Below are 26,177 nucleotides of genomic sequence, written 5' to 3'. Positions count from 1 at the left end.
GAGAAATGTCATAAGTAGATAAGTAATGCCACACTGGGAAAAGACCAAGGGTCCATCGAGCCCAGCATCCTGTCCACGACAGCGGCCAATCCAGGTCAAGGGCACCTGGCAAGCTTCCCAAACGTACAAACATTCTATACATGTTATTCCCGGAATTATGGATTTTTCCCAAGTCTATTTAGTAGTGGTTTATGGACTATGACAAAAATATTCAGAATCAGCTCGACACTGGCCTTGTTTTGCCCATCAGGGCTGCGTCAGGGGCTACAAAACAAATGACATGATTATACAAGTTTTTAAATGTCACGTCATTTGTTTTGTAGCCCCTGACGCAGCCCTGATGGGCAAAACAAGGCCAGTGTCGGGCTGATTCTGAATATTTTTGTGATGTAATAAATTGATATTTCTCCCTTATCGATCTGCGCTTTTGTTTTTTCCAACAATTACACTAGCCATAGACCTGGCATGACTGTGAGCGCTTAAATGCGGCAGGGACGTGCATAAGGTAGAGTTCTATCAGTTCTGTGTGTACCTAGGAGTCCTGACCATGCCCCGTCCTTGCCCCTCCCACATCTCACCCATGTATCTGCTCCTTTTTCATGTGCACACTATGTAAGCTGGGCATGTCACTACAGAATAGCGCATAGGCGCCATTCCGGCACTTTAAGGGGTAAGTGACACTTACATGAATAAATGGTGATAGTCCAGACATTTACACGTGAGGGGCACATGAGGGCAGGCACCTAATTTACCCACTATAACAGAGTCACTTTAGTGCTACAGTTAAATATCAACACTTTGGCATCTGTTACAATGACTTTTGTAGAGACAACTTAATTGAGGGAGGTGATGAGAGGGTGAAAGCAGGGGGGGAGGTAGCATGAAGGGGAATAAAATTAGGGGAAGGTTTGGAGAGGTGAATTTTGAGTGTGGTGGGGGAGGGAGAGGTGCAAAAGAGAGTGAATGTTGGGTGCAGCATAAGGAAGGGTGAATGCCATCTCCTCGTCTCCCACCCCCACTAATCAACAACAATCTGAGACCTGAGGGGGCAGAAAGTTTGTTTGTTGCCTCTCCTCTCCTTGGTTAATCCAACCTAAAACCAAATGTTCCACGGCGTGGCAACAGGAAAAAAGAAAACTCAGAATGAGATCGGTCAGAGGATGCAAACTCACTTGGCCTCCAACAGACCCAACCCTTCTTCTGAAAACCAATACAGTTCACATCCCTAACACGTCTACTGAGTTCGCATCCCTGATAGGCCCTGCCCGGATAGTTCTCCTATTGTGGCTACTGCTCTGCATGGAGGTATCTACTGGCTTCAGGACTATCAAATGAGATGAGAGATGGGGGGGGGGGGATGGAGAGGATTGGGAAGTTATCATGGAGGGGGGTTCGAATAAGAGGATATCTGGGGGTGGGTGGGTGTGTGTGAAAAAGATCCAACAAGGAACCATGGTGGGAAGGGGCAGAAATGTAGGAAGGAGTCATGGAGGGATGAGTAGGACAGAGAGACTGGATGCTCTTAAGTTGAATGTCAAAATCTTAAATCTCACCCTGGCTGTGGGCATGGTACGTTTTTCTTAATCTTCTGCCTGCTCATGAAGTTCATACCATGAGCAAGGACAACCCTGAGAAATATTCCGTCACCCACAGGGGCACAGAAAGAGAGAGAGAGAAAAGAGAGGAAATGAAAGAAGGAACACCGAAGGGGAAGAAATTAGAAGGAAACAAACGGTCAGTATGTTGTGGAGAAAGAGACTGCGTCACTCTAAATGTCGGGCATTGATCTCTCTTCTTCCACCGAGACGTCACTCTGCAGCTCGGTACTGTAACCTGCAAGACACAAGACAGGAAACACCAGCTGATCATTATCGACCAACCGTGTGATAATATTCTCAGTGGAGGAGGGTGAATACTGGGATCGGTGCTTTTCAACACATTTCTAAATGATCTGGAAATGGGAACAACAAGTGAGGTGGTCAGATTGGCAGATGATTCAAAATTATTCAAAATGATTGTAAATCGTGTACGGACAGTGAGAAATCGAAGGAGGAGCTTATGAAATAGGAAGACGGGGCATCACAATGAAATTTCATGTAGATAAGTGCAAACTCATGCACATTGGGGAAAAATAAGCCAAATTATAACTTCATGATGCTAGGTTCCACATTAGGAGTCACCACCGAGGAAAAGGATCTAAGGTTTGCTTTGTTACATTTGTACCCCGGGCTTTCCCACTCATGGCAGGCTCAATGCGGCTTACATGGGGCAATGGAGGGTTAAGTGACTTGCCCAGAGTCACAAGGAAGTGGGAATCGAACTCAGTTCCTCAGGACCAAAGTCCACCACCCTAACCACTAGGCCACTCCTCCTCCACTGTTGCTACTATTTGAGATTCTACATGGAATGTTGCTATTCCACTAGCAACATTCCATGTAGAAGTCGGCCCTTGCAGATCACCAATGTGGCCGCGCAGGCTTCTGCTTCTGTGAGTCTGACGTCCTGCACATACGTGCAGGACGTCAGACTCACAGAAACAGAAGCCTGCGCAGCCTTCTACATGGAATGTTGCTAGTGGAATAGCAACATTCCATGAGGAATCTCCAATAGTAGCAACATTCCATGTAGAATCTCCAATAGTATCTATTTTATTTTTGTTACATTTGTACCCTGCGCTTTCCCACTCATGGCAGGCTCAATGTGGCTTACATGGGGCAATGGAGGGTTAAGTGACTTGCCCAGAGTCACAAGGAGCTGCCTGTGCCTGAAGTGGGAATCCAACTCAGTTCCTCAGGAGCAAAGTCCACCACCCTAACCACTAGGCCACTCCTCCACTGTTGCTACTATTTGAGATTCTACATGGAATGTTGCTATTCCACTAGCAACATTCCATGTAGAAGTCGGCCCTTGCAGATCACCAATGTGGCCGCGCAGGCTTCTGCTTCTGTGAGTCTGACGTCCTGCACATACGTGCAGGACGTCAGACTCACAGAAACAGAAGCCTGCGCAGCCTTCTACATGGAATGTTGCTATTCCACTAGCAACATTCCATGAGGAATCTCCAATAGTAGCAACATTCCATGTAGAATCTCCAATAGTATCTATTTTATTTTTGTTACATTTGTACCCTGCGCTTTCCCACTCATGGCAGGCTCAATGCGGCTTACATGGGGCAATGGAGGGTTAAGTGACTTGCCCAGAGTCACAAGGAAGTGGGAATCGAACTCAGTTCCTCAGGACCAAAGTCCACCACCCTAACCACTAGGCCACTCCTCCACTGTTGCTACTATTTGAGATTCTACATGGAATGTTGCTATTCCACTAGCAACATTCCATGTAGAAGTCGGCCCTTGCAGATCACCAATGTGGCCGCGCAGGCTTCTGCTTCTGTGAGTCTGACGTCCTGCACATACGTGCAGGACGTCGGACTCACAGAAACAGAAGCCTGCGCAGCCTTCTACATGGAATGTTGCTAGTGGAATAGCAACATTCCATGTAGAATCTCCAATAGTATCTATTTTATTTTTGTTACATTTGTACCCCGTGCTTTCCCACTCATGGCAGGCTCAATGCGGCTTACATGGGGCAATGGAGGGTTAAGTGACTTGCCCAGAGTCACAAGGAGCTGCCTGTGCCTGAAGTGGGAATCAAACTCAGTTCCTCAGTTCCCCAGGACCAAAGTCCACCACCCTAACCACTAGGCCACTCCTCCACTGTTGCTACTATTTGAGATTCTACATGGAATGTTGCTATTCCACTAGCAACATTCCATGTAGAAGTCAGCCCTTGCAGATCACCAATGTGGCCGCGCAGGCTTCTACATGGAATGTTGCTAGTGGAATAGCAACATTCCATGTAGACTCTCCAATAGTAGCAACATTCCGTGTAGAATCTCCAATAGTAGCAACATTCCATGTAGAATCTCCAATAGTATCTATTTTATTTTTGTTACATTTGTACCCTGCGCTTTCCCACTCATGGCAGGCTCAATGCGGCTTACATGGGGCAATGGAGGGTTAAGTGACTTGCCCAGAGTCACAAGGAGCTGCCTGTGCCTGAAGTGGGAATCGAACTCAGTTCCTCAGGACCAAAGTCCACCACCCTAACCACTAGGCCACTCCTCCACATCGTGGACAATACATTGAAATCTTGGGTGTCGTGGCAGCCGAAAAAACCCCCCCAAACAATGTTAGGAATTATTAGGAAGGAATAGAGAATAAAACAACTATAATGCCTTGTATTGCTCCATGGAAAGACTACACCTTGTGTATTGTGTGCAAGTCTAGTCACCACATCTCACACAAGATACAGCCACTGTGGCTCCGAGCGATCCGGTCCTCAATTGCCCCAGGTATAAAACCTTTGATTGTGAGCCCCCTGGGGACAGAGAAAGTACCTGCGTATAATAAATGTAAACTGCTTTGGTTGTACCACAGAACGGACGTATATCAAATCCATGATACCCCCCCCCCCCCCCCCCAAAAAAAAAAAAAAAAAAAAAAAAAAAAAATTAAAGGTGCAGTGAAGGGTGACCAAAATGATCAAGGGGACGGAACAACTTTCATATCAGAAAAGGCTAAAGACAGTGTTTCTCGGATGTATCTAAGAAAACCCAGGAAAGGAGAAAGCTTTTTTCTGGCTATCCCCCTCACGTGTTAATCAAGGTGATAATTACTTTTTCTTATGTTATCCTTCTAAATGTTTGCTTAGGATACAGAATGTATGTTACATGTTTTAGGACCCTGTGCAGTTAAAATCTTTTCTTTGATAATAGGTTTCCAGTCCCCAGTGGCATAGGAAGGGCGGGGTGGTGGGGGCGGTCCGCCCCGGGTGCATGCTGCTGGAGGGTGCAGAGAGCAGCCGCGTGCCTGTCGGCTCCGCTGGTTCCCTGCTCCCTCTGCCCTGGAGCAGGTTACTTCCTGTTCCGGGGCAGAGGGAGCAGGGAGCCAGTGGAGCCAACAGGCGCGCGGCTGCTCTCTGCACCCTTCAGCAGCCAAGAATGCGCCGGGGAGGGGGGAGCTTGATGCACCAGGGATGGAGGTGTCATGCTGCACCCTGGGGGAACAGACGTCGCTGCACCCGGGAGGGGGTATGATAGAGATCTACAAAATCCGGAGTGGAGTGGAGTAGAATGAGTAAATGCCAGTCGATTAGTTACTCTTTCAAAAAGTACAAAAGACAAGGAGACACTCAATAAAGTTACACGGTAATACTTTTAAAATTAATAGCAGAAAATATTTTTTCACTTTAACGCATAGTTAAGCTCTGGATCTCATTGCCAGAATGATAAACGCAGATTTTATAAAGCTTTGGATAAATTCCTGGAGGAAAAATCTGTAACCCATTATTAAGGTAGACCTGGGAAAGGCCACTGCTTATTCCTGGGGGAAGGTAACGTGAATCCTTGCTACTTTGGGGAATTTTTGGGTGCTAGCGCACAGTGCGGTGGGCACTTTTGAAGTCGCTGTTTTGATGTATATTTTTGGATATTATTATTTTTGTTGTGTATTTAATAAAAGGCAAAAAAAATAAGAGAGAGAGAGAGATGTTTGTAAATGATTGACACTTTCACCTAAGTTGTGCCCTGAAATAGCTGAGTGCTTTACGAGGTCTTATAAGCTTCTTCTTATATATGCCCTGATCGGGACTGAATAGATATGGATGGGCTGGAGTGTACATTTTAAGGGGCTTCGACGTTAGCTTCAGAACTTAGTACAAGAACAGTGCTGGGCAGACTTCTACAGTCTACCCCCTGATCATAACTCAATAAATATGAATAGGCTGGAGTGTTTAAGGGGCTTCGACGTTAGCTTCAGAAATCTTAGTACAAGAACAGTGCTGGGCAGACTTCTACGGTCTGTGCCCTGATCATAACTCAATAGATATGAATAGGCTGGAGTGTTTAGGGGGCTTCGACGTTAGCTTCAGAACTTAGTACAAGAACAGTGCTGGGCAGACTTCTACGGTCTGTGCCCTGAGAAAGGCAAGGACAAATCAAACTCAGGTATAAAGTATCACTTACCATGTAAAATGAGTTTACCTTGTTGGGCAGACTGGATGGACCGACAGGTCTTTATCTGCCGTCATTTACTATGTTACTACTCTTTGGGGTTCTACATGGAATGTTGCTACTAATTGGGATTCTGGAATCTTGTAACTCTTTAGGATTCCAGAATCTTCAGAACTTAGTACAAGAAGAGTGCTGGGCAGACTTCTACGGTCTGTGCCCTGAGAAAGGCAGGGACAAATCAAACTCGGGTATAAAGTATCGCATACCATGTAAAATGAGTTTATCTTGTTGGGCAGACTGGATGGACCGTTCAGGTCTTTATCTGTCATCATTTACTATGTTACTCTTTGGGGTTCTACATGGAATGTTGCTACTAATTGGGATTCCGGAATCTTGTAACTCTTTAGGATTCCAGAATCTTCAGAACTTTTAGTACAAGAACAGTGCTGGGCAGACTTCTACGGTCTGTGCCCTGAGAAAGGCAAGGACAAATCAAACTCGGGTATAAAGTATCACATACCATGTAAAATGAGTTTATCTTGTTGGGCAGACTGGATGGACCGTTCAGGTCTTTATCTGTCATCATTTACTATGTTACTCTTTGGGGTTCTACATGGAATGTTGCTACTAATTGGGATTCCGGAATCTTGTAACTCTTTAGGATTCCAGAATCTTCAGAACTTTTAGTACAAGAACAGTGCTGGGCAGACTTCTACGGTCTGTGCCCTGAGAAAGGCAGGGACAAATCAAACTCGGGTATAAAGTATCGCATACCATGTAAAATGAGTTTATCTTGTTGGGCAGACTGGATGAACCGTTCAGGTCTTTATCTGCCGTCATTTACTATGTTACTATGTCTGAGTCTGCTGTACTTATTTACATTTCTCCCCAACATTTATTGATTTACATTAAGGGAGGGTGTGTGTATATACATATATTTTTGTTTGCCCTTTCAGTTTAGTAGTCAAAAAAACAGCAAGGCAGTCGATCCGTGAAATCCAATATGGAAGATAAAACAAAGAGGCAGATCTTGTAAATCACAGCGTTTTTTTTAAACTGTTCCCAGAATTTCACCTTCTATGTTTTTACAGTCATACCAGCCTGAGCATTTTTGAAGGTTTTAATCAGCCGGTGTCCCACTGCCCCTGATGCAGCCATGTCAGGCATTTTAGGTTGAATAGCTGGGATCTTTTTAATCTACTACTAACGACTGTGGGGGTTTTTTGCTTTTTTTTTTACAAGATCTGCCTCTTTGTTTTACCTTTCACTTTAGTATACTTTTGGGAATTTTGCCAGATACTTACGACTTGGTGTCACCATTAGAGATAGGACCCTGGGCTAGATAAGCCTTCGGTCTGACCCAATTCTTATGCCTAGTGAACAGGGCAGTCCCTCCCAATGAAAAGTACATCTCCAAGCTAACGGAACAGGACCCCGATGACAGAGCCAAACCCAAGAGTGTATGACCACAAACAGCGCTCAACACTAGGCTATTAGTATAGTACCATCAGAACCAGAAAGTAAGGAGGGTTTGTGTTTTATACAGACATAACTGACTTTAATGTCCTTCTGAGGAGACTCTAGCACGGAATTCGTTGCCAGAGAATGTGGTAAAGGCGGTTAGCTTAGCGGAGTTTAAAAAAAGGTTTGGATGGCTTCCTAAACGAAAAGTCCATAGACCGTTATTAAATGGACTTGGGGAAAATCCACTATTTCTGGGATAAGCAGTATAAAATGTTTTGTACTTTTTGGGATCTTGCCAGATATATGTGACCTGGATTGGTCACTGTTGGAAACAGGATGCTGGGCTTGATGGACTTTGGTCTGTCCCAGTATGGCAATACTTATGGAGTGGTGTTATTGGGGCAGATGCGAAGGACTTACCTTTCGGAGCAGAGTGGTACAAAGCCTTGTGTGAGATGATTCCATTCTCTTCTCTGACAGTGTCAGTCATATCAAGGTCTTCAGCAGTCGCCATCTCTTCCATCTCCTCCTCGTTCTCAGAATCCACCAGCACTAACATGTCCATGGCACCTGGTCTTCTGCGATCAAGAGGAACAGAGAAACTGATTTCAAGGCCAGGAAGTATGAAGGATCCATGCTCTTTGGGTGCAACTCACTGACCTCAGACTTCCTTCCTCACAATTTTTTTTCTTTTTCCCCATATAAAGTTTTATTGAAAACTTTTCCAGCAAGGACAATCAAACACACAACAAGCAACCAGGCATCAAAGTACCAACATCAATACAGCAATCATAGCCTCAGATTTCGAGATAAGATGTCCAAGTTAGAATGATCCCCTGCTATATCCTCATCCCCTCTCCTCCCTCCCTCGGCACGGTTCTAACTGCAATGGTCACTGTGCACTTGTGGTATGGCAGGACGCAGTCGTCTTAAAAACTATAAAATACAGAGCTCACCTGTCTATAGAAGACATTAGCTTCCTGGATGAATTTACCAAATTATTTCTGAATAAATTTACTTATTTTCCCTAATTCTATAAATGTGCATGCACAATTTTATGCTTAGTGCGCAGGACTGCACGCACAAGTTTTAGAATACTGTTAGGTACAGTTAGCTAAGTTGGCATTAATGGCTAATTATTGGTGTTAATTAGTGCTAATTAGAAGTTACACATGTACCTGTTCTTAGCAAGGATTCTACACAGAATCTATAGTGCACAAGCACTAGGGAATGTGGACCTGGGAGGGGCACAGGTGAATTGGGACGTGCTGAGTACTATCAGTCAGAGCTGCCAAGAGGGGGGGCATGGGGGGCAAGATTCCCCCAGGCCCAGCCTCCAAGGTGGCGCTGGGGTCGATCTCTCTCCTGCTCCTAACAGGGCCCTGGTGATCATTTCCCGACAGGAGCAGGAGAGAGCTCCGGTGCCGGGCCCCCCTTGGAAGCTGGGGAGGAGCAGACACTGGGCTTTGGGGCCTCTGGTTTGGCTGTTCTCTGCCACATTGCTCTGTGGTGACGCAAGGAGAAAAGCAGCTGCAGGGCAGGCAATGCGGCGGAGGACAGAGCTGGAGGAAGAGCTGCTGGCGGGGCTTGGGGACACCCGCCAGCCAAGGTATGTGGAGTTGCAGTGGGGGGTAGGGAGATGGGGCAAAATATGGCCCCCTATTTTGGGCTCCTGCCCCCCAATTCTTTAAGTCTGGCTATGCGTCAGTCTGGGGGGGGGGGCCTGGCAGCAGCAGCCCTGTCCCGGGCTCAGCTCAGTCTCTTGGTGGCCCTGCTATCAGTTACTTGCCTAACTGCCTACGGTTAGGTGTGAACACGTACATCAGCCATTGAACTGGCGAAGGTGCTCACACACCTAGAGACAGGCATGTAACTGTGGACTTATGTTGCTAATAAAGAAATTGTGCTTAATGCACATCATCCCTATAGTCGATCTCTAGAAGCGTCAAAACTCCAGGAAGTGTCACTATTACTTCTCCTTTCTACAGTGCCACATGGTGTACCCAGCGCTGTACCCAAACGTAATAAGAAACACACCCTCCTCCACAGAGAAATAGGAATATAAGACATAGTTGTTAAGGGGATGGTTAAAACATGGTCACTAGACCGGTGCATAAGGGGTTAAGATTTAAAGGTAGCCTCAGAAAGAATCCTGAACTCTAGGTTCACCTCTGCCGTTGACTCTTGGGCAAGTCATTAAGTTGAGGGCACTTTTATGTGACCCATGTGCATGTAAATGTTTACAGTACGGCTGGTGTTAAGTGTAATGCAGTGCCCCTTAGGGTGCCCGACTGCTGTCCTGGCACATCAGGGGGACCAGTCTACTAAAAATGCTGGCTCCTCCCACGTCCAAATGGCTTGACTTTGGATGTTTTAGACTTGGACATCTTTGTTTCAAAAATGGCCGAAAATCAAAGACGTCCAAATCACAAAACGTCCAAATTCAAGGATGTCCACGGTATTTTCGAACACAAAAGACGGACCTCCATCTTTTTCGAAAATGACCTTCTCCCCGCCTCGGAATTTAGACGGCTTTGTAAAACGTCCAAATTCTGACTTAGACGTTTCTTTTGAAAATGCCCCTCCATGTTTTAGCTGACTCTCAGTCCGGACGTGACCCGGCAACTGACAGCAAAACATTGATCACCAGTGGCTGAATATTGGGCCCAACGCTTGTATAAAAAAGTGGCAATACGTTTAAACATTTTACAGAATTTAACAAAATAGTTTTGCCATCCAAAACCTATACGAAAAGATTTGTATGCAGTTGGACCTACTAGAGACAGAGATGGTGCCTGGGTAGAATAATGTAACGCACTTTGCTTGTAGCACAGAAAAGTGGTCGGGAGGCGTAGGGAGGTATAGGGGGGTATCATGGTCCATTGGACCACCAGGGGTTCTTTGTGCTGGGGGTCAGGAGGCATGGAGGGGTTAGGAGGTGGTCCACTGGACCACCAGGGATGCTAAAAAGTTCTGGAGGGGTTGGGTGGTCAGTGCACTTAACTGGGGGCAGTCTGCTTGCACTACTATTACAGCGCAAACAGACTGCTGTCCATAACGACAGGTCCAGACCTGCTGTAAAATTTTGCACATTAAAAGGTAGGAGCCAGGGCCGCTGAGAGGGGGGGACAGGGGGGACAAAAGTCCCTGGGCCCGGGCCTCTGGGGGGGGGGCTTCGCTGCCGCAGTCAGGCCTGCCCACCCTTCCATCGTTCCCACAACTAACCACCTTAAGCGCCTTCATCTTCGCAGCAAGCAGCAGCAGCAAGGCAGGCCACTCCTTCCTTCCGTGTCCCGCCCTCGCCTGACGTAATGTCCGTGAGGGCAGGGAAGGAAGGAGAGGTCTGCCCTGCTGCTGCTTGCTGCGAAGATGAAGGAGCTTCAGGTTAGATCAGGGGGCCCGGCACTGGCAGCGGGTGGAGGAGAGGCCCGGCGACCTCAGATGGGGGGGGGGGGGCGCGACGCGACCTCGTGGGGGGGCCCCGGCTCTCGGCGGCCCTGGTAGGAGCTCCATACACAGAACTGTCTTTGCATTATTTGGAATGCTCATTTTAATACTAATGAGCTCTTTGCGATGCACTTGCACATGATTTTCATTAGCTGCTAATGACACACGTTAGAGCCACGGAAAACCCCTTTGTGCATTGCTGGCTAAATAACAGTTTGCTTTAGACTAGTCTAAAGCAAACGTTAACAGGTTTGTGCATCGGGCGTGAACGGTCAGGTCCACAAGATACCTATCTGTGAGGTAAGGTCGAAGTCCCACAGACAAGGCCCAGCCAGCAGTGAGGACTTCCTGTTCCCCCCACACCCCTTGTTCACAAGTCATACTCACCCGAAGATGTTCCCTGGAGGGTAGGGTGAGAGGAGAGAAAAAGGAGAGGAGTGAGTGTAAGAGAGGAACCGGCCTGACGCCACAAATTATTCCCAGTTCAAAAACACTAATTTCTCCTTCATATTTACCGTGAAAAAAAAATTGTACAGTACCAGGTCAATATTCAATGCAATTTAACTGGCCAGAAACAGGTCTTGGTCAACTAAATCACTTATTTGGGGATAACTGGTCATATTTAGTGGACTGAAAGTGTCCAGAAGGGGCGGACTGACAGGGATCTGTGTGCCTGGGCAGTAAGAGTGATCCTGGGCCCCTCCGACTGCTGTCTGCCACCCTCCCTCTCCGCTACGCTGCTGCCATCCCGCTCCCACACACTAAAGTCCCCTGAGCCTCAGTGGGCCCTTACCAGTCTTACCATGAAGGTCCCTGGTGTTCTAGTGGCTTCTTTGGGGGCAGGAAAGAACCCCAGTCTTTCCTGCCCACTACCGCTATTCTGCCCGACCCCACCGCATTTTCAAAATGGGTGCCGAGACTTCCCACGGTAGTCTCACGGGTCTCGGCAGCCATTTTGAAAATACAGTGGGGTCGGGCAGAATAGAGGCTGAGGGCAGGAAAGAGTGTTGTTCTTTCCTGCCCCTACAGAGGTCACTAGACCACCAGGGGCCCTTCAAAGTAGGACTGGGAAGGGCCCACTGAGGCTTGGGGGACTGTAGTGTGCAGTGGCGGTGGGCAAGCAGGCAGAGCCTCTGGGCCCTCGGGCACTGCCTGCTTGCCCGAATGGTCAGTCCACCCCTTGTCCAGTTAGTGTCTGTCTCAAAACTGGCAGAGTCAACACGTAACCAGGCAGGTTAACTGTAGAAATAGGACCAATAAAAGTCAGTCCTGTCTCATGCACTGCCTCATAGACGATTAACTGCTGAATATTGCACTTAAGCATCTATGTTGTAGCCGTATCTGCAAACCCAGAAATTCAATGCTGAAGCCCAGACATGGCCTGGAATTCAAACGTGTGTGGGATAAACACAAAGGAATCTTGTATAGAAGATGAGGTAATTAGTTGGCAAAACGCTAGTAATGGAGAAGCAAAGCCAGTGCCAGACAGACTTCTACGTTCTCTGCCCTGAAAATGGCAACAACAAATCAAGATCAAGTATCTCATCATACCTTACCCCAGGGGTTTTCAACCCAGCCAATGGTGTGCTGGAGCAGACTTGTGAGAGCCATTTGTTAAGCTTTTAACAATTTGGGGAGCTGGTGGTTAAAGTAGCCCCCCCCCCTTGACTACTTTAACAACTGGCTCCCAAAATGTGGGCTTGGGCCCCCCCACCTCCTGAATTCTCGTTTGCTGGCGAGGATGCTGAGCCCTGCCAGCCAATTAAATAGACTGCTGCTGCTCTGAGCAGCAGGCTGGGACTTCGAGCATGCAAGAGAGGTCCCAGCATGCTGCTCAGAGCCAGAAACAAGCAGTGGGGAGTTGGTGGTGGCAGTCCATTTATCAGCTACTGGGGCTCGGCATCCCTGCAAGCAAAGGTATGCCTAGCATGCCCACATGAGGGGGGGAGGAGAGAGAGGCATGCATTTCTCCTGCCACTCCACCCCTTTCCCCCCCCCCCCCCCCCACACACACACACAAATTGCAGGGCGAGAGCCCGTTGTTAAAAATTCACCAGCACACCCCTGGATATCTCCACTGATTTCAATGGGGATATCCTGAAAACCCAGACTGACTGGGTAAGGTATGAGTTTATCTTGTTGGGCAGACTGGATGGACCGTACAGGTTGTTCATTATCTGCCATCATCTACTATGCTATATGGCATTGAATTTCCTGTTTTAACGCCACTGGCAAGAAAACGCTCGGAGGATTTAAACACCAAGCCTGCCAATCACGACACTCCACGCATTACTAGGGTAGACAGCCTCTAAATGTTCGTTATGTTTCATTTCTCCTGTCCTTTATGGGAACTTTTGTTTTCTTTGTTTTTTAATGTTTCTGTTACAGGACTGATCTCTTTGCTAGTGCACACTCTTGTGCAGTATTCTGGAAATACACAGAGTGTGCACATATTGTGAAAGGTGCACACTTTCGTAGGACTGCATTCTTTTTTGATAATGCACCAGTAATGCAGCTCTACCGGGGAAGAGTGCACACTTTTCACAAAAAGTACACACCCTGCAATAGTATACACTTTTTCAGAAGACTGCGCACTGTTAAGACACACAACAAAATTAGCATTTTGGGTTTTGTTCCTGTCATTTTGTGCAAAAACAACATGAAATAACATGGAAAATATCACTGACACTAGCCTGTAATGTCACTAATGTAAGGGCTCAGTTGGGAAGAGGAGACCGATCATGGTTATTCACGGGAGCCTTCCTTCTGCTGAAAAACTAGCCTGGCTCCTTCCTCCTGTCTGGAGCTTGTATTTCTGCTGATCGGCCACTTAAACAGCTGAGAAGCATCAGGGACTGCAGGGCCAATCATGACCCAACTGCTAGGATTGGGAGCCTGTGCCACTTGCTTGCTGTGAAGAAGAGAGGTAGAGCTGGGAAGGGACGGGGCGGGGGCAGGGGGGAGGAGAGAGTGTGTTGTGGATGAACTAGGAGGACAAGAGGGTGATGGGGATGGACTGGGAGGGGAACAGAGACGGATAGAGACAAACTGTGGGGAGAGAAGCTACAAAGTAGTAAATTTAATACGAATTGGAGAAAATGTTTCTTCACTCAACGTGTAATTAAACTGTGGAATTCGTTGCCAGAGAATGTGGTAAAGGTGGTTAGCTTAACGGGGTTTAAAAAGCATCTGGACAGCTTCCTAAAGGAAAAGTCCATAGACCATTATTAAATTGACTTGAGGAAAATCCACTGATTATTTCTGGGATAAGCATCATAAGATGTATCGAGCTTTTCTGGGATCTTGCCAGGCATTTGTGACCTGGATTGGCCACTGTTGGAAACAGGATACTGGGCTTGATGGACCTTTGGTCTCTCCCAGTGTGGCAATACTTATGTACTTATGAGAAAAGATGGTACATGATAGGTGTGAGCTGTGGAGAGAGGGACAGAAAGGCTCGCTTGCTTCAAGTACAGAGCTTGTGAAATCCAACTCTCAAGGTTTAATTTTTAGAACAAGTGCAATAAAGAGTTAACAATTTTTTTTTTTGTTACACTTGTACCCCGTGCTTTCCCACTCATGGCAGGCTCAATGTGGCTTACACAGGGCGATGGAGGGTTAAGTGACTTGCCCAAAGTCACAAGGAGCTGCCTGTGCCTAAAGTGGGAATTGAACTCAGTTCCTCAGGACCAAAGTCCACCACCCTAACCACTCCTCCACTGTTGCAACTATTTGAGATTCTACATGGAATGTTGCTATTCCACTAGCAACATTCCATGTAGAAGTCGGTCCTTGCAGATCACCAATGTGGCCGCGCAGGCTTCTGCCTCTGTGAGTCTGACGTCCTGCACGTACGTTGTGCAGGACGTCAGACTCACAGAAACAGAAGCCTGCGCAGCCTTCTACATGGAATGTTGCTAGTGGAATAGCAACATTCCACGTAGAATCTCCAATAGTATCAATTTTATTTTTGTTACATTTGTACCCTGCGCTTTCCCACTCATGGCAGGCTCAATGCGGCTTACATGGGGCAATGGAGGGTTAAGTGACTTGCCCAGAGTCACAAGGAGCTGCCTGTGCCTGAAGTGGGAATCGAACTCAGTTCCTCAGTTCCCCAGGACCAAAGTCCACCACCCTAACCACTAGGCCACTCCTTTACATACCAATTAGTTAAGGTTTAAGTGACCTGGGAGGACCAGATCTAATTGAACACTCCCCACCATGAAGTCTGAGATGTGGAGTTTCTCCCCTGGGCTCGCTCTTACCTTTCGGATATAGCTGTGGGTTATTGTACAAAATAGCAGCTGTGACCAGCCCAACAACCAGCAGAAACAGTAACACCAACCCAACAACCAGGCCCACGATGTTTGAGGGCTCTGAAATAAAAAAAAGGGGTTATTTTGCTAGACGCACTTTCAACTTCACCAAAATGCTCTTTTCAGCTGTGCAGAGTCAAGCGTGACAACAGACAATGTATGCAACATACAGAAAAAGCCTGACCTACCCAGGGTGAAGCCTAGAACACAGAACATGGCTCTGAATGGAGTTTGCGCTGGACAAAAAAAAAAAGAGGGATCGGTGGAGTCAATGAGGAATTGGACCTGAGCCCTCAATGATTTAGGGGTCCTTTCAATAAGCTGCGGTCACTGAGGCCCCCTTTTATTGCAGCGGGTGAAAGGCTGTCTTTTTTTCTGGAAAAGAAATGGTCATGCGGGGGGAGTACTTACCACCACCCACTGAGGCATCATATATAGAATCTAGCCCATTACCTAAATTTTAGCTCACACCTAGTAGCTGAAGGCAAGTTGCATTCAGTTACAAGAGGTACTTCCTTGGCCACATAAGTACATAAGTACATAAGTAGTGCCATACTGGGAAAGACCAAAGGTCCATCTAGCCCAGCATCCTGTCACCGACAGTGGCCAATCCAGGTCAAGGGCACCTGGCACGCTCCCCAAACGTAAAAACATTCCAGACAAGTTATACCTAAAAATGCGGAATTTTTCCAAGTCCATTTAATAGCGGTCTATGGACTTGTCCTTTAGGAATCTATCTAACCCCTTTTTAAACTCCGTCAAGCTAACCGCCCGTACCACGTTCTCCGGCAACGAATTCCAGAGTCTAATTACACGTTGGGTGAAGAAAAATTTTCTCCGATTCGTTTTAAATTTACCACACTGTAGCTTCAACTCATGCCCTCTAGTCCTAGTATTTTTGGATAGCGTGAACAGTCGCTTCACATCCACCCGATCCATTCCACTCATTATTTTATACACTTCTATCATATCTCCCCTCAGCCGTCTCTTCTCCAAGCTGAAAGCCCTAGCCTTCTCAGCCTCTCTTCATAGGAAAGTCGTCCCATCCCCACTATCATTTTCGTCGCCCTTCGCTGTACCTTTTCCAATTCTACTATATCTTTTTTGAGATACGGAGACCAGTACTGAACACAATACTCCAGGTGCGGTCGCACCATGGAGCGATACAACGGCATTATAACATCCGCACACCTGGACTCCATACCCTTCCTAATAACACCCAACATTCTATTCGCTTTCCTAGCCGCAGCAGCACACTGAGCAGAAGGTTTCAGCGTATCATCGACGACGACACCCAGATCCCTTTCTTGATCCGTAACTCCTAACGCGGAACCTTGCAAGAGAGCTACTGATTTAGTACTGGCATTTATATTCCACTTAACCATCAAGTTCAAGGAGAAGAACAATCAGTTATGAGCAGGTACTCTGTGTGTCCCTAGAGGGCTCACAACCTTGGTTTTTGTACCTGGGACAATGAAGAGTTAAGTGACTTGTCCAGGGTCACAAGGAGCTGCAGTGGGAATTGAACCCAGTTCCCCAGGATCAAAGTCCACTGCACTAACCGCTAGGCTACTCCTCCACTAGCAACATTCCATGTAGAATCTTAAATAGTAGCAACAGAATCTCAATAGTAGCAACATTCCATGTAGAATCTCAATAGTAGCAACAGAATCTCAATAGTAGCAACATTCCATGTAGAATCTCAAATAGTAGCAACATTCCATGTAGAATCTCAATAGTAGCAACAGAAGCTCAATAGTAGCAACATTCCATGTAGAATCTCAAATAGTAGCGACCACTAGGCTACTTTTCCACTCCTTGGGATTCCGGAATCTTGCTATTCTTTGGGGTTCTACATGGAATCTTGCTACTCTTTGAGATTGTGAATGGAATCTTGTTAATGGGACTTGATATACTGTCTTTCTGTGGTTCTTGCAACTACATTCAAAGCAGTTTACATAGCATTTACAGGTACTTATTTTGTACCTGGAGCAATGAAGGGTTAAGTGACTTCCAGAACTGTATTCTAGCGAACACATTTAACCAGCCAGGATCAGCACCTGACCAGTTAAACGCCCCATAAATGTCTATGCGCAAATTATCAGCAGGACATGGCCGGTGAAGGGGGGTATTTGGGGAGGTGTGATTTGTGATGAGCGGTTAGCATTTCCAAAATGAAGTTACAACTTCTAACTGAGATGCAGTTCTGGTAACAGACAGGAAAAGGGTTGGAAGTTAAATGGCCCTAAATACAGAAAGCAGCTGTACTGAAGTTTTAAGTCTTACTCATCACGGTCAGCCAGATGTTCAGTTCCTTCACGCTAATGGCATTCTCTGCTTTGCAGATGAAGTAGCCCCCATCTGTGTCCTGGGAGCAGTTCCGTATCGTCAAGAAAGACACAGAGGTGTTCTGCACAATTTCATATTTTAGCCCAGACTGGATCTCTTCCTCTGTCTGGCTGCTGTTTCTCAGCCATCTTATCACCTGCACCGGAGGATTTGCACTCGACACTTTGCACGCGAGGGTCACGTTTTCACCCACAAAACACGTCCTGAGTGGCTGAGATTCAAGCAAAGGAAGCACTAAAATTAGAGGAAAAGAATAAAAATGACTCCTGTAATGCAGCCAGCAATAATACCAAAGAACGACTTTCCCCTACCCTGCAAATCCAAGAAAACAGGAGGAGCCTCCTCGGAGATTCAAAGCAAAACAGCAAAAGTAGAGGCTGACAAATGTACAAACCAATAGGGAGGTAATGTCAAAGAGCAGTTTATTCAGAATATTCATATCAAGGACCCGACACGGGGTCACAAACAACATTCCCTGAAAAGAAGCTGATTGGCTTTGATGAATCCTTTTTGTATACACGTGGTTATATTTATTTATTTGCATCCCGCACTTTCCCACTTCTGGCAGGCTCAATGCGGCTTACATATTGTATACAGGTACTTATTTGTACCTGGGGCAATGGAGGGTTAAGTGACTTGCCCAGAGTCACAAGGAGCTGCCTGTGCCTGAAGTGGGAATCGAACTCAGTTCCCCAGGACCAAAGTCCACCACCCTAACCACTAGGCCACTCCACTGCGGGATACAAATACATATTTGTATCCCACACTTTCCCACTAAAAGCAGGCTCAATGCAGCTTACATAGTAATAGGTAACACAGAATTTTGTTATGTAAAGTAGGAAATTAAGTATAACATAATAGAAGGATGATGGGTAGGTAGGTAGAGACAGGTGATAGAGAGAGGAGGGTAAGGTGGGAGATAGATTCTGGGTCAATGTCGTTTTCTCTTCAGTATATGTAAGGTAGATGGGTTCATGAGATTAATCTGGGTCTTTGGGGTAGGCTTGTTTGAATAGACAGGTTTTTAGTGCTTTTCTGAATTGTAGGTGGTCATGGATTGCTCGGATAGGTCTAGGGAGAGCGTTTGCCCAGGAAGGAGAAATTGGATCCATAATAAGTTTTGTACTTGAGACCTTTACAGCTGGGGTAGTGCAGTTTGAGGTACTTTCGTGAGGATACAGACATGTTTCTTGCTAGAAGGTCAACCAGATTTATCATATAGTTCGGAGATTCTCCATGTATTATCTTGTGGATTAAAGTCTGGGCTTTGAAATTGATACGTTCTTTGCAGGGGCGTATCTGCGTGGGGCCTCAGGGGCCTGGGCCCCCGCAGATTTCGCCCTGGCCCCCCCTACCGCTGCCAACCCTCCCCCTCCGTTGCTCGCCTACCTTCGCTGGCGGGGGACCCCAACCCCCGCCAGCCGAGGTCCGCGTCCTCCTGCCGCTGCCGCTGCCGGCTGCCTTTGGTCCTTTCATTTTTCCATTGAAGCTGGCGCCGACGAAAGTTTCTTTTGAATCTGACGTCGCTGCACGTTGTACGTGCAGGACGTCAGACTCAGAAATTGTTTCTGAGTCTGACGTCCTGCACGTGCAACGTGCAGCGACGTCAGATTCAAAAGAAACTTTTTCGTCGTCGGCGGCGCCAGCTTCAATGGAAAAATGAAAGGACCAAAGGCAGCCGGCAGCGGCAGGAGGACGCGGACCTCGGCTGGCGGGGGTTGGGGTCCCCCGCCAGCGAAGGTAGGCGAGCAACGGAGGGGGAGGGTTGGCAATGGCAGCGGCTGGGGGGAGGGGGATCGGCAATGGCGGCGGCGGCGGCGGCGGCGGCGGCGGGGGGGCTATAATGTGCCCCCTCACTCTGGCCCTGGCCCCCCCTACCGCCGCAGGTCAGATACGCCCCTGGTTCTTTGTAATCCACGGAGAGAACAAAAGAACAGCAAACAACACCTTGAGGCAGGAAAAAAGTGTTGTTTGCTGATCGGTTTGCTGTTCTTTTGTTCTCTCCGTGGATTAAATTGTTATATAACCACGTGAATACAAAAAGGATTTATCCAAGCCAATCAGCTTCTTTTCAGGGAAAGTTGTTTGTGACCCCTGATGCAGGTGCTTTGGCGCCGAAACACGGACAGTGTCGGGTCCTTGATATGAATATTCTGAATAAACTGCTCTTTGACATTACCTCCCTATTGTTTTGTACATTTGTCAGCCTCCACTTTCCCCTACCCTGCACCAGGGCTGCCGACAGACACAGCTGGACCCGGGGAAGAACCGGACGGCCGTGTGCCACCTCCCCCCATACTCATGCTGCCGCTCCCTCCCACCTTTCTGTCTCTGCCTCCAAGGAGGGGACCGGGCCTGGCGCTGGCAAGTCTCTTTCTGCCTGCCTGTTTCCCACGGTCTATCCTCTCCTGCTCCTATCCATGCCAGGAGTCGGAACACGGATGATTGCATTAATGCAATATCGCAGTAATGCAATCATCCGGGTCCTGGGTGCCATGCAGCAGGGGCGTAGCCAGACACCCAATTTTGGGTGGACCTGGGCCCAGTATAGGTGGGTAGAAGAACTCAGCCTTGTCCCACAAGTGATTTGGTCTCTCCCTCTCTCGCCTGCATACCATATGGTCTCTCAAACATCCCCCCCCCCTCCCACCGCATACCTTTTAAATAGCAGAGATTCACCGGCAGTGAGCAGCAACTAATACACACTGCTCGTGTTGGCCCCACAGCCTTTCCTCTGATGCAACTTCCTGTTTCCGCATAGACGGGAATACATCACAGAGAAGGCTTTGGGGCTGCTGCGAGCAGTATGTATCAGTCGCTGCAGGTAAAGATCTGCTATTTACAAGGTATGCAGGAGGGACAGTTGTGGGGCTTGGGAATCCCTGCCAGCCACATTATAGGTGTGCTGGTACTGGGTGGGCCTGGGCCCACCCGGGCCCACCCTTGGCTACGCCACTGGCATGCAGGACCAGTGCCATTTTTTTATGCCTGAGTTGCATCAAGCCCAGGGTATGCATCTGAGAGTTTGATAAAAGGTAATAGGTGGTAAGATTTTACAAGTGTATATGGATTTTTTAGGGGGTTAGAGAGCACATATTGGTCTAAATAATCTCCTTTATTAATGCATAGATACAATATAACCCCTGATGGTGCAATTGAGCGAAACACAGACTGTGTTGGGTCCAGGGCGGCCGAGAGAGGGGTGGGGGAGTAAAATTCTACCTGCCTGCTTCCGGATCTGTCCTCTCCTGCTCCTGCGTGCCGCACGGGACCCGGATGATTGCACTAACGCGATATCACGTTAATACAGTCATCCGGGTCCCGACTCCTGGCACGGACAGGAGCAGCGCAAGAGAGGACATAGCGAGGGAGCAGACAGAAAGGTGTGGGGGGGAGCGAGGGCGTGGTGGCAGTCCAGTCCTGCCCCACACCTGGCTGTGTCTCTCGGCGGCCCTGGTCGGGAATAAGACCAGTGGAGCTTGTGTATTTATTTATTTATTTTTGGTACATTTATACCCCCACATTTTCCCACTGGAGTGAGCACAATGTGGCTTAAATGCTACAAAAGGTTACAATGCAATGAGGGTCAGAAAGACGGGAAAGTACAGGAGGATTATACAAGGATGCTTGAATAGGTTGGAGTAGTAAATGGGTAAAGACAAATTGAGGTAGGCGGGGATTAAGCGTTAATTGGTAGGGTAAGCTTTCTCGAAGAAAAATGTTTTTAAAGACTTCTTGAATAGCTGGTGATCGTCAATCTCCTTCGGATGCCTTGGTAGAACATTCCAGGACTTTGGGCTGACGTAGGAGAAAGATGATGAAAAAAGCAGTTTATATTTAACTGACTTGCAGCTTGGATAGTGTAGGTTAAGGTAGGATCGAGGAGCGTTATATGGCAACAACAACGGGTATTGAAAAAAAAATGGCTGGTAAAGGGACCCGAGAAGGAGTTTGCGTGACATAAGGACTGCTCGGGTGGTTGACTCGACGTATATAAGCAGGGAATATTTCAATGGCTCCGTAATGGAGGAGCGGCCTAGTGGTTAGGGTGGTGGACTTTGGTCCTGGGGAACTGAGGAACTGAGTTTGATTCCCACTTCAGGCACACGCAGCTCCTTGTGACTCTGGGCAAGTCACTTAACCCTCCATTGCCCCATGTAAGCCGCATTGAGCCTGCCGTGAGTGGGAAAGCGCAGGGTACAAATGTAACAAAAATAAAATAGATACTATTGGAGATTCTACATGGAATGTTGCTACTATTGGAGATTCTACATGGAATGTTGCTACTATTGGAGATTCTACATGGAATGTTGCTATTCCACTAGCAACATTCCATGTAGAAGGCTGCGCAGGCTTCTGTTTCTGTGAGTCTGACGTCCTGCACATACGTGCAGGACGTCAGACTCACAGAAGCAGAAGCCTGCGCGACCACATTGGTGATCTGCAAGGGCCGACCTCTACATGGAAGAATAGCAACATTCCATGTAGAATCTCAAATAGTAGCAACAGTGGAGGAGTGGCCTAGTGGTTAGGGTGGTGGACTTTGGTCCTGGGGAACTGAGGAACTGAGTTCGATTCCCACTTCAGGCACAGGTAGCTCCTTGTGACTCTGGGCAAGTCACTTAACCCTCCATTGCCCCATGTAAGCCGCATTGAGCCTGCCATGAGTGGGAAAGCGCAGGGTACAAATGTAACAAAAATAAAATAGATACTATTGGAGATTCTACATGGAATGTTGCTACTATTGGAGATTCTACATGGAATGTTGCTATTCCACTAGCAACATTCCATGTAGAAGGCTGCGCAGGCTTCTGTTTCTGTGAGTCTGACGTCCTGCACGTACGTGGAGGACGTCAGACTCACAGAAGCAGAAGCCTGCGTGGCCACATTGGTGATCTGCAAGGGCCGACTTCTAGTGGAATAGCAACATTCCATGTAGAATCTCAAATAGTAGCAACAGTGGAGGAGTGGCCTAGTGGTTAGGGTGGTGGACTTTGGACCTGAGGAACTGAGTTGGATTCCCACTTCAGGCACAGGCAGCTCCTTGTGACTCTGGGCAAGTCACTTAACCCTCCATTGCCCCATGTAAGCCGCATTGAGCCTGCCATGAGTGGGAAAGCGCAGGGTACAAATGTAACAAAAATAAAATAGATACTATTGGAGATTCTACATGGAATGTTGCTACTATTGGAGATTCTATACGGAATGTTGCTATTCCACTAGCAACATTCCATGTAGAAGGCTGTGCAGGCTTCTGTTTCTGTGAGTCTGACGTCAGACTCACAGAACCAGAAGCCTGCGCGGCCACATTGGTGATCTGCAAGGGCTGACTTCTACATGGAATGTTGCTAGTGGAATAGCAACATTCCATGTAGAATCTCCAATAGTAGCAACAGTGGAGGAGTGGCCTAGTGGTTAGGGTGGTGGACTTTGGTCCTGAGGAACTGAGTTCGATTCCCACTTCAGGCACAGGCAGCTCCTTGTGACTCTGGGCAAGTCACTTAACCCTCCATTGCCCCATGTAAGCCGCATTGAGCCTGCCGTGAGTGGGAAAGCGCAGGGTACAAATGTAACAAAAATAAAATAGATACTATTGGAGATTCTACATGGAATGTTGCTACTATTGGAGATTCTACATGGAATGTTGCTATTCCACTAGCAACATTCCATGTAGAAGGCTGCGCAGGCTTCTGTTTCTGTGAGTCTGACGTCCTGCACGTACGTGGAGGACGTCAGACTCACAGAAGCAGAAGCCTGCGTGGCCACATTGGTGATCTGCAAGGGCCGACTTCTAGTGGAATAGCAACATTCCATGTAGAATCTCAAATAGTAGCAACAGTGGAGGAGTGGCCTAGTGGTTAGGGTGGTGGACTTTGGACCTGAGGAACTGAGTTGGATTCCCACTTCAGGCACAGGCAGCTCCTTGTGACTCTGGGCAAGTCACTTAACCCTCCATTGCCCCATGTAAGCCGCATTGAGCCTGCCATGAGTGGGAAAGCGCAGGGTACAAATGTAACAAAAATAAAATAGATACTATTGGAGATTCTACATGGAATGTTGCTACTATTGGAGATTCTACATGGAATGTTGCTATTCCACTAGCAACATTCCATGTAGAAGGCTGCGCAGGCTTCTGTTTCTGTGAGTCTGACGTCCTGCACGTACGTGGAGGACGTCAGACTCACAGAAGCAGAAGCCTGCGTGGCCACATTGGTGATCTGCAAGGGCCGACTTCTAGTGGAATAGCAACATTCCATGTAGAATCTCAAATAGTAGCAACAGTGGAGGAGTGGCCTAGTGGTTAGGGTGGTGGACTTTGGACCTGAGGAACTGAGTTGGATTCCCACTTCAGGCACAGGCAGCTCCTTGTGACTCTGGGCAAGTCACTTAACCCTCCATTGCCCCATGTAAGACACATTGAGCCTGCCATGAGTGGGAAAGCGCAGGGTACAAATGTAACAAAAATAAAACATTGATCCTTCTTTAGAATGTTAAATTGGTTTTGAATCAAGGAAGACTGCAAAGACACAGACTTATCCTGTTAAAATTAAACTGAAGTAAAGAAGATTAGAAGAAGCAGAATAATTATGTCAAATCCAAATTGATGGACAGTGGAGAGAATTTGAATGTTGCACATTAATGGTTGATGTAGGAAGCTTGAACTGTATAATATGTAACATCATTATAGAACAACAAGTAGTTGAAAGTCTTAGAAAATAGTACTTAACGTTTGGGGACATGAAGGGCAGAAGAAGAAGGGCAGACTCACAGTAGTTGGGGAGCCTCGGGCAGTAAAGGTCATTGGGGCTCCCCTGGCCACTGCCCACCACCCACCTCCAGCACTGCTGCAGTTGCCGCTGCCCTCCCCAGCCCTACCTTGACAGCCCCTGGTGGTCTAGTGTCTTCTTCAGGGGCAGGAAAACCCCCATTCTTTCCTGCCCTCTATTGCTACTGTGCCCAGCAATACCATGTTTTCAAAATGGCTGCCGAGACTTACTGCCGTAGTCTTGCAAATCTCGGCAGTCATGCAAGACTGCCACAGGAAGTCTCGGCAGCCATTTTTAAAACATGGCAGTACCGGCACCACCAGGCAGAGCAGCGGCAGCGGGCCGGAAAGAGTGGGTTTCTTGCCTGCCCCTACAGAGGCCACAAGACCCCCAGGGCCCTTTAAAGTAGGACTGGGGAGAACAGCAATGGGCGTGGCGGCGGGGCAACCAGGCAGAGCCTCTGGGTCCCCTAGAGCCTCTAGGCCTCAGGCATGGTCCAGTCGCCTGAACGGTCAGTCCGCCCCTGAGAAGGAGTATGGATGTGGTAGTGGTTGAAAGAGGAAAATGTGACGTGTGCTAGAAAGTTCTATAGAAAAATATTTAAAGGTTTAGATAAAGATTTATATTGTTGGTTAATATGTATATTCAAACCTGAGCTGTTGGCAGCCCTCAAGGAGTGGACCGAATCACAGCACTTCAGCATACCCTGCAGTCCCACTGAATGATTTATGTGTTAAATTTAGATTCACAACTTCCCCCAAAAAAAGGCTTGTGAATCTCACCCCCACGCTTAAAAGCCAGTCTTCTAATGTGAAACTCCAGTTCAAATATACTCTTTTATCCACTCACACTGACTCACCACACAGGAGGCCCAACATGGCCCACGCCAGTAGTTCCGCCTCGAGAGCGCACCATTTCCGGCGCTACGGAAAATAATTCCATAATTTCTAGCATGGCGCCAACCCAGCGGTAATCGGGAAGTGCTGCCCGCTGCCTGGTTACCGCTGGGTTATCATGAGATCCCTTACCGCCATCCCAATGGTTGGCAGTAAGTGGTTCCTCTCCCCCCCTCCCCCCATGGCCACGTGGAAAGAGTAATCTTACCACATGGCCATGTCTTTTTTAGGGGCTTTTTACCCGCTGCAGTAAAAAGGGCTCTGGCGCACGGCAAAAACAGCTACCGCTGGACCCTTTTTTCTGCAGCTAGGTAAAAGGACCCCTGACTGAATTACCATGCAACATCCCCAAAACTGTATATTCAGTCCAAGAGGTTTTCAACGCGATACAAATGGAGAGCAAACATTTCTCAACGCGTATCTTTGAACTGCCGTTTCTTTGTGTAGAAAACACTGAAAATGATGGCACCTGGGGTCAGCTGGTGTCATTCTGAAACAGGCACCATCGGGGGCAAGAGTGAGCAGGGACTGTTTTAGATTAAGGAGAGGGCAAGAGGAGTCTGGAGGTGGGGGGTAAGGGATCAATAGGCCCAGGGGCCAGGGAAGGTTTCTTTTTGTTTGTTTTTGCAGGGAGTCCCAGAGAAAACATGTTTTAATTTTGCTTTCTTTCATGTTTCTTTCTTTCTTTATTATTACATTTGTATCCCACATTTTCCCACCTATTTGCAGGCTCAATGTGGCTTACATAGTACCGTGAAGGCGTTCGCCAAGTCCGGTAGGGGGATAGATACAAGTGATGTAGTGGTTGAATAAGGTATGTGTGTCTCAGGCGCAATGGGGTTGGGGAGAGGGAAGGTTATATTTATTTACTTATTTATATATTTGTTACATTTATGCTCCGCATTTTCCCACCTATTTGCAGGCTCAA

At 47.5% G+C, this 26,177-nt stretch overlaps 1 protein-coding gene across 2 annotated transcripts in view; it reads right to left on the bottom strand.

The window, feature by feature from the left end:
* Positions 1–262: 262 nt before the first annotated feature.
* Positions 263–26,177, bottom strand: part of LOC115479490 (V-set and immunoglobulin domain-containing protein 10-like) — a 52,246-nt gene continuing 26,331 nt past the window's right edge. For both annotated transcript variants that reach the window (XM_030217420.1, XM_030217421.1), the window contains exons 5-9: positions 17,524–17,820; positions 15,187–15,297; positions 11,309–11,321; positions 7,895–8,052; positions 263–1,833 (exon numbers count right to left, since the gene is read on the bottom strand). In XM_030217420.1, the coding sequence (XP_030073280.1) occupies positions 1,769–1,833; positions 7,895–8,052; positions 11,309–11,321; positions 15,187–15,297; positions 17,524–17,820 (644 nt within the window). In that variant the 3' untranslated portion in view covers positions 263–1,768. The remainder of the gene's footprint in view (positions 1,834–7,894; positions 8,053–11,308; positions 11,322–15,186; positions 15,298–17,523; positions 17,821–26,177) is intronic.

This window comes from Microcaecilia unicolor, chromosome 11 (assembly GCF_901765095.1).
Source record: "Microcaecilia unicolor chromosome 11, aMicUni1.1, whole genome shotgun sequence".
Lineage (NCBI taxonomy): Eukaryota > Metazoa > Chordata > Amphibia > Gymnophiona > Siphonopidae > Microcaecilia > Microcaecilia unicolor.
This window is presented reverse-complemented; position numbering and strand designations above follow the sequence as displayed.